Source organism: Ylistrum balloti, unplaced genomic scaffold (assembly GCF_031769215.1).
Source record: "Ylistrum balloti isolate Yb309-2 unplaced genomic scaffold, AGI_CSIRO_Ybal_v1 Utg370038, whole genome shotgun sequence".
In the NCBI taxonomy this organism is placed as follows: Eukaryota; Metazoa; Mollusca; class Bivalvia; order Pectinida; family Pectinidae; genus Ylistrum; species Ylistrum balloti.
The window spans coordinates 2,154,626-2,163,983 of NW_026782097.1; the positions used below are offsets into that span (position 1 = coordinate 2,154,626).

At 41.4% G+C, this 9,358-nt stretch overlaps 1 protein-coding gene across 1 annotated transcript; it reads right to left on the reverse strand.

The window, feature by feature from the left end:
* Window positions 1-5,352: 5,352 nt before the first annotated feature.
* LOC132548969 (uncharacterized) lies at window positions 5,353-8,601 on the reverse strand. Its single transcript, XM_060212871.1, has one exon. The coding sequence runs from the start codon at window positions 8,599-8,601 to the stop codon at window positions 5,353-5,355; it is 3,249 nt and encodes a 1,082-aa protein (XP_060068854.1).
* Window positions 8,602-9,358: the final 757 nt, after the last annotated feature.

A 9,358-nucleotide genomic window follows, 5' to 3' on the forward strand; every position in this document is an offset into this window, starting at 1 on the left:
CTATAATTATAACGTATCCGTCTGTCGTTGATTATAATCTAATATCCAGTGTTTGACGCGTAAATATATTATGAAAAACACTACTAAAAGTGATATATGTTGAATGAAAATAGTTGTGTTATTCGCTTGAATTTACTTTCGACAACGTGTCTTTGTTGCTGACTGCAAGGTGGGGCTTAATTGGGGGTATTCGTTCTAAATGTAAAAATATGACGGCACTGGTGTTACTGTCATAGAATAACGACGGTGGTGATAAAATAACCTTCATAATAAACACATAGACACATGTTGAATGGTAAACAATATATATTAATGTGTACAGACAAAGCATCAATTCCTGTGCATTTCTGCACGATGAGTTTTTTTCTTTTCTGATTGTAATTACCCCACTTTGGGGCCCCATTAGTTGAGCGCCCGCGATTGACATAGATACTTTTCGCACGACAAGCAAAACAAAACGAATTACTAAGATTGATTGTTAAAACGTATATGACAAGTGTCATACATAAGACATGTGCGTTTGTTTACACTTTCCTCGTAACCAATTTTTTCTTTGTGGCGAAAGTAAATGACTTCGTCACGTGACAAACTATGTGACCCACTCGGCTTTCTTCTTAATAAACCCAGCGTGAACATGTTTATAAACAATAGGCAAGATAAACAATGTTCTGACGCCGGAAATATTTACAAAAACAACAAATTTGACGATATAGGCGCGTGTATCGCTTTGTTATGGATATATTTTATTATTCCTAAGCCGAATTCTCCATTTCCCGATGTTGAAATCAAAGTTAATAGCCGCTTTAACACGTTACATAAAGTTTATCAATATTTGTTCCGGCAGCACTATGTCAGTTTCAGTGAAATATGGCACATGGGCTGTCAAAAGATTAAGTAGGATGTCCACTTATGAACTTTTCATTGCCGAACATAATCCATTCTGTTTCGGTGATTTTGTGTGATGTAAAAAAAAATTAGGTGGTCATGTCTCGCAGAGGATAGTAATTGTGCGGCCACCATTGGCAAGAACGCATCATCACCACGCTGGCGCATAGAACTTGTATATCGTTTAATGGTGTGAGTCGAGCTCAGATGGCGTCCATTCTTGTTATTTAGAGGGCGAATTTGGCCACGCCGTACCTGTCGTCCAAGAACACACCATATGTGCTCTACCGGGTCCAGATCGGGAGATTTTGCAGGCCAATCCAAAACTTTGATATTGTTCTGCTGTAAGAACGTCCTTAATACTTGGTGTAGGATGTCACATTATCAGGCTACAAAACAAATAGGGCCCCTTGACGCCGTTAAAATTCGGAACGTTGTCGGGAGCTAAACTTTCTTCCCGATACCAAATGGCATTTCAATTGCCCATGACAATTACTAATCGGGTTTAATTTCCAACAGATATGCCTTCCGAGATTAGCACACTACCCACACCAACTCTGTCGCACATTTGTGCTTTAGCCATTATGACCGATTTTTCCTATCGTGCATACGTGGTATACATACTGTGAAATTGCATGACCTTGCAACTCTGTTACGATCATTGTTCAATTAGTTCTGGTTTGTTTTATGTTTTAGCAACATCAGATAGTTATTATGATATCCGTCTGGTATCGATTCGCATGCATATTGGTTTTACACAATTTGGTTCCAATAAAGTTATATTATGATGAAATAGGTGAATATGTCAACCCTCCTCTGTGCGACAAATTGTGACTGATGTCTAGGGGTCTAACTCGTGGACATGTCTCGCAATATGAGGCCGGGATGCCGATGAATCCTCGTTAAGGGATGTCCAGAATCCTTGTTCCTTATTAAAGACGACGTTTCAAGGAAATAAATCACGCGGGAAATTACGGGGAAGCTTTACGGCCGTTAGAGTGAACTCATTGATAAAAACTCTATAACTTTTTGAAGCTGAACGTAATTGATGCTCTTTAGTTTGCCTGTTGAATCCGTTGTTGTATACAATGTACCTTGGTCTCATTTGAGAATGCGCCTTTACTAAATTGAAGAGACCAAGATTTACATAGCGGGTGTTGTCAATAAAGCAGAATACGCGTACCATTTCAGAACGTCTGGTCTAATTATCCTTGTGCAATAAGGAGTCTCCGTTTCTTTTAATCATAGTTTGCCCTGGTATTGTTGACTTTGTTTGTAGATTATGAATATGTTGACATGTTGGTATTTTCTTGTTTTTGTTTTCTTCCTTTGAATCGTCGCCAAATCGTGCGTTGCAATAATTACACGTATACTGTCAACAGAGCGGAATATGATAATACAAATGAAGGAGAGGTCAGTAAAATCGTGTTCTATTTCCTGGACAAGTAAGTGTTGGTTTTGTTTGTTCTTTGATAAATAATCAAAACCAGGTTGTGAAGGGGCCAACAATTGATAACAGATCTAATATATTTGATTTATTGATACCCTGTCAAAAATATAGTATGGTATATATTACTAAATCCGATATAATCAAAACAGAAAGGTATACAAAAAGACATGTAAACGACTTTGATATATATGGCTCTTGGGTTCATATACTGGTCACTACACGGTATAGATGATGACTGATACAAAATACACTCATTCACAAGATTGATATGTCGCTAATTACTTAGAAGAATCACATACATGTATATATATGATATAACAGCTACACATCGTATTTTTCTGGTACAATTCATTGTATGTTTATGTACATTTCTATCGATTTCTAGTTTAAATTGACATTGTGGTAACAACAGTGTGTTTCCTGCAAAATTATTACTGCCTTCTTCTTTACTTTTATCAAATTAAACAAATAAAACTTATCTTAAATGGATATGTCTGATTAAACATATCCATAAATAGTCACTGATCAAATGTTAAGAAATAAAACCTTCACATTAAGCTCTTTGTTAATGTTATTTAACGATTTATTTTGTAAATAAGCATGTGAAAATGATAACCACAAATAAATAATAAATAAAAACAACTGCCAAATAATTTCTCGAGTAGACAGAAGGTCAATGCAGTCCAATAAAAAAGGTTTAACGGTGAATGGCTTATCACATCCTATGTTCCGAGAATTCTCATCGCCCTTCAACATATACAAATGCGTTATGTATGTATAGTACATCCGAAGACCGGCAAGGACAACTTCGTCTCGGTGGTTGTCTCTAAAGCATGGAGACCAATCACCGATGATATGTTTTACAGAGTTCCATTTATCGTTAGTATATTGATTCCATTCATCCTGCCACTGGGCTATTATAAATTGTTTGATCAATGGTTTAAAATCAGTAAAATGAATGTTAAAAGTAACAGGTGGTAGCGATAAAGCTTCCTTTGCGGCACGATCTGCATTTGCATTGCCTGGTATTACCATGTGTCCAGGAACCAATCAAAAAGCAATACAAAAGTTAACGACAAGTTCATGATATAGTATTAAGGTATTGCGAATGAAAATATTTTCGCTATTTCTATTGCTAAAACTTTCTATATATATAAGGGCGAAGTAGATAGCTCGCGCTTCTGCCGAGGATATTGAGGCGTTGATCGGTAGCCGGCATCTATAAGCTTCATCTCGTGAAACCATGGCCGCGGCAACCTTTTCATTATCTTTTGCACTATCAATATATAAATGTAGAAATGTTTTATATTTTAACTGCAATTTCGAAAAGGATGAACTGAACCATTTCATGAAGTGAAAAGTCAAGTTCAGGTGAATTCAAAAGCCAGGATGGAATATTTCTATTGTTCCAAATTACTGAATTTGGTCAATATCAATATTTTTGTTTTGTAAAAGAGCGGAAATCTGAATACCGAATGGTGTTTGGTTTGTTTTGAAACAGGGGATTTTGGATCAGATACAAGTGAAAATAGCAGGATTTTAAGGATTTGACTTTAGCTGTATGGTATTGCAAAGCCAATTTATTTCGACGGCTATATATTGATGTATTGTTAGCCTCTACATAAAGGCTTGCTATAGGTATGGTCTTAAAAGCTCCGGGAGCGAGTCTGAGACCTTGGTGATGAACAGCGTCTAATAATATGAGAAATGAAGGTCTCGCAATGGAACCGTCGTCTAATCTTAATCTAAAAACAGCTGTATAGAGTCTTAGCAAAACTTTTCTATCAGCTCCCCAATCAGTATGGGACACAAACTTTAGAATATTAAGTGCCTTAAGGCATTTGGCTTTAAGGTATTTTATATGTGAAAGATTTGGATCGTCGTGTTTTTTTCGAATTTGACAAAAACTGATTTCGATTGTGAATATTTAAAATCATTTTCATCTGCCCAAATTTGTAGTTGATTCAAACATTGTTGTAGTTGTCTTTCGATGGTATGCATATGCTTAGATCAATGACATAATGAATTCATCGGCATAAAGAGCGCCCTCCATTGAAGGGGATGTTTTGACAATACTGTTAATTTTAGGTCCAAAACGTGTAACCGTAACCATTTCCTACTAATAAACATCGGAAAGGGTCGTTCCATTCTGGACTTGAAATACTCTATCTGATAGAAAATTTGAAATAAAAATTGGTAGATTACCTTTAATACCTTTTCGTGCAGATCTTTCATTATGCCATATTTCCACGTTGTGTCGTAAGCCTTTTCCAAATCAATAAAAGCAGCAACCAAGTGCTCCTTCTTTAGAAAAGCCTCACGCACAAAGGTTTCAAGTCGCACGTTTTCTTATTGTAACGTGCAATGTCCCCTTGTGTTCCCACCGGTAAAATGTGTTCGCTATAAAAACGCGATATAGTATGTATTGTTCGAGCTGATGAATATGGCATATCGCAACATCATGGTCCTTTTGAAAGAATTCTTTATTCGACACATTGTCAAACTAGCGACTAGCGTTTTCCTATTTCCCGCATCGGAAGTCATGCTACAAAAGATATTTTGATATCCATGCGCATCATTTTCAGTTGAAACTCTCCTAACCAACAGTAATGTGAAACTTGACTATTCAGTTTTATGTTCATATCGGATAGTAAAATCTCCATATAAAGGATGCATACAATTTTATCTGCCTTATGTGACAATAAAGAATGAACAGAACTAGTATTATTATTATCATCATTACATTCTTAACGGCCCGTCAACACATAAAAGTTCATTAGAGCCATCAAACGGTAAAACACACAGCGATCCAAAACGAAATAACATTAAACAAACCAAAAGGTAAAAAACAAATGTTGAAAATCTTAAATGGGTATGTTAAGACATGTAATTACCTTAAAACATTTGCTAGACTGCAGAATCCATCGACGTCATCAGCCAGGACCACCTCTCACTGGACGTTTCGACTCCTATCCTGGGACGTCCTCAAGGTGGCGAGTCGACAGTGATTGGCCAAATCACTGCCCGTCGATGGATGGCTTCCAGCTCAAATCTTCTCTTCTCCACCAAAGCCAGCTGGACGACTTCTCTGCTGTTGTTGATAGTCGTTGAACAGCTGCCCTTCGGTCTCTTCCCTGGATGCCTAGTGTAGAAAACATCCTCCACATGGACTGTGCAGGGATCCCTCTGCACCCCATCTCTACTGGCAAGACCCACACACTCCATCCTTTTGCTCTCACGTCGTCTGCAAGATCGGCGTACTTCCCTTTCTTCCGCTCATGAGCCTCTTGGCATCGATCCTCCCAGGGGACAGTTAGCTCAATCATTACCATTTTCTTCCCTTGCTGTGACCATAGCAGGATATCTGGACGAAGGTTGGTTTGGACGACCTCTGGAAAAACTAGTCTTTGTCCTAAGTCAACCCGCATCTCCCAACTGTTTGCTCCATCCAGTATCCCTCCTTGGTGCACTGCTTTCTTATTGGTTGTCTCTCCAGATCTTACAAAGTTGATGTACGGTTGATGTTTGGTACATTTCCTCTTTTTCTGCCTTTCCTTCTCAAGGGTGTCTGCTAGCTCTCGCAGTACCTTGTTGTGTCTCCATGTATATCTCCCCTGGGTCAGAGCGGTGTTGCACGATGACAATACATGGGCCAGGTTACCCGGTTGGTCACACAGTGGGCAGTTGGGGTTTTCCGTCATCCCCCATCGGTGGAGATTGGTAGGTGTTGGTAGGACATCATACACTGATCGCAGGAGGAACTGGATTCTACATGGTTCCAACTTCCAGATATCTGCCCATGTAAGACGTCTTTCCGTTGTCTCCCATTTGGTCCATGCTCCCTGTGCTCCCATTTCTACAGCTTTAACCTTCCTGATCTCTTCCTCCATCTTCCTGATGTTATCTTGAACCATCTTCCTCCTACCAGCCGTGTCTGCTGTTCCCCACCTTTCCACCCGCGTTGACCCTAACCCCTGTTTGCCTATACAGGTAGTCCCAACGATGTCGCTGTGCCTTAGCCTGCTCTCTGCTTCCTGTACCGCACTGCTTGCTGACCACTTGCGTCCTGTTCGAGTCTCAATTCCAGCATTCCGGATCTTCTCATCTTTGGAGTCTCTAACAGTCATCACCAGCCTAACCTTTGCCACCTTGAACTCTTCTACCAGCGATGATAATGGGAGTTGTAATTTGCCTGTGGTGCTGTAAAGGCCCACACTGGTGAAACTTGGGGGGACTCCAAGCCAACGTCGTAGACATTTGCTTATTTTCCTTTCCAGGATTTCCACTGTAGTAGTGGTAACCTCGTACAGGGTTAGAGGCCACGTGAGGCGTGGTAGGAGCCCGTGTTGGTACATCCACGATTTGAATTTACCGGGCCGTCCTGATTTGTCAATTCTCCTCAAACCTTCTTCCACCTGGTTCTGCAAACGTTTGATATTCTTGCTGTCGTTCAGGCTAGCATCAAACCACTTTCCTAAACACTTGATTGGATTGTCTACGATTGTTGGGATCTCCTCCTGCTGTATCGAGAGCTTGAACTTTCTGGTCACTTTCCCTTTCTTTATCACAACACATCGAGATTTCCTTGGTTTAAACTTCATCCTTGCCCATCCAACTGTTTCCTCGAGTGCTGACAGGATCCATCGCGCCTGCACGTGGGTGGTAGTTGTTATGGTCAGGTCGTCCATGAACCCTCTGTTTGGTGGTACTCGCACTCCTGATGAAGTTTTGGGTCCTCTAGTCTCCCGGTCTGCCGCCTTGATGATCAGGTTCATCCCCATCACAAAGAGTATGACCGATATAGTGCATCCTGTTACAATACCCTTCTCAAGTGCCTGCCAAGATGTTGTTATCTCCCTAACCGTGAATCGGAGCCTGATGTTGCTGAAGTAGCTCTTCACGATCTTCTGGATGTGATCCGGGATGTGGTAATGTTCCAGCGCCTTGAAAATCAACTGGTGGGGGACAGAACCGTATGCATTGGCCAGGTCTAACCAAACAACTGTCAAGTCTCCTTGATTGATCTTGGCTTCCCGAATTAGCTGTGTGATTGCGCTGGTGTGTTCAATACATCCAGGGAATCCTGGAATTCCTCCTTTCTGCACAGAAGAATCGATGTACTCATTCGATGTCATGTACTTCGTCATCCTCCTGGCAAGTATGGCAAAGAAGATTTTCTCTTCTACACTCAAGAGTGATATGGTTCTGCACTGGTTCATGGTCGCAGAGTTCTTCTCCTTCGGTACAAATATCTCTTCTGCCGTCTGCCAGCATTCCGGAATTTGCCCTTTCCTCCAAATCACCCTCAGAATCCTCCAGAGCCGTTTCAGAAGTTTTGGGCACATCTTGTATACTTTGTAAGGTATACCACTCGGTCCAGGTGCTGATCCTGATCTTGCTTTCTTCACAACTTCAAAAACCTCCTTCCAGGTTGGTTCTTTCTCGTCTAACTGGAATGTAGGCTCATCCTCCAATGGTATTCTCTCACACTCTCCAAGAGGCTTGTTCTTACCAGCATCAGAGTGTGTCTCCCTCAGATGTTGTTCTATCTCTTCCTTCGAGGCTTCTAATCTGCCAGATCTCTCTCCCCCCAAAAGTGAGGATGTAAACTTGTAGGGGTTGGCAATGAACGCTGCCCTTTTCTTTGCCGTAACCCTTCTGCTCTCCCTTGATCTTTCAGCCTTCTGTAGTGTTGTTAGCTTTGTTCTGATGTCATATCTTAGCTGCTGCAGTCCGTATCTTTCAAGCTCACTCGCTTTCCTGTACTGTTTCCTCAATACCTTTAACTCCTTCCGGAGTTTTGCCACTTCCTGTTGTCTCCTACTAGGTTGGTGGACCACCTCTGCTCTTTTCCATTCTTGAACACCAAATCTCTCACAGCTGACAGTGTAAACAATGGTCGTAAGTGAAATGATCTTCTCCACCCCTCCTTGTAGCGTCGCTTCTAATATACCATCTAGGTCTTCATCCAGTTGTTTCCATAACTTTCTGTCGTCCATCTTTGGCCATTTAACCCGCTGCCTTCTCTCTATGTGGATATTGCCTTCCTGAACCCCCTGGTTTGCCTCTCCCTCAGATGAATTCATGGTGTCTTCCTGCGAAGGCACAACAGCGAAAAGGTCCTCAGCACTATGGTGTGACTCCTGGCTGGGAACCTCCTGCGTCTCATCAGGTTTTCTTCCTGTGCGCTGCCGTTGTATGTCCTCAGGTCGGCACCTTGGTACTAGTCTGTTCCTAGTCGTCATCTGTCTTTCCAGTGTCACCATTCTATTCTTGGTTGTCATCCAGTCATTCCTGGAAGTCACTGGATGCTCCAGTTGTACATGTAATTACCTTAAAACATTTGCTAGACTGCAGAATCCATCGACGTCATCAGCCAGGACCACCTCTCACTGGACGTTTCGACTCCTATCCTGGGACGTCCTCAAGGTGGCGAGTCGACAGTGATTGGCCAAATCACTGCCCGTCGATGGATGGCTTCCAGCTCAAATCTTCTCTTCTCCACCAAAGCCAGCTGGACGACTTCTCTGCTGTTGTTGATAGTCGTTGAACAGCTGCCCTTCGGTCTCTTCCCTGGATGCCTAGTGTAGAAAATATCCTCCACATGGACTGTGCAGGGATCCCTCTGCACCCCATCTCTACTGGCAAGACCCACACACTCCATCCTTTTGCTCTCACGTCGTCTGCAAGATCGGCGCACTTCCCTTTCTTCCGCTCATGAGCCTCTTGGCACACAAAAGATTAAAATGGTACGTAATAGTCTATTATACAGACCAACATCTATTAGGTAATATAGACTCTCTTTCCGTTCTACAGCAATAGAAATATCGAAAATATTTTCGTTCGTAATACATTAATACTATATCATGAACTTGCCTTTAACTTTCCTATTGTTTTTTGCTGGGTGCCTGGGCACATGAGAATACCAGGCAATGAAAAAGCAGATCGTGCCGCAAAGGAAGTTTTATCGCTACCACCTGTTGTTTTTAAACGCCATTCACCGATTTTAAACCATTTATTAAA

What these genes read in the sequence shown, in the direction of transcription:
- LOC132548969 (XM_060212871.1), bottom strand. Translation starts at nt 8,601, where the DNA reads ATGGTGACACTGGAAAGACAGATGACGACTAGGAACAGACTAGTACCA.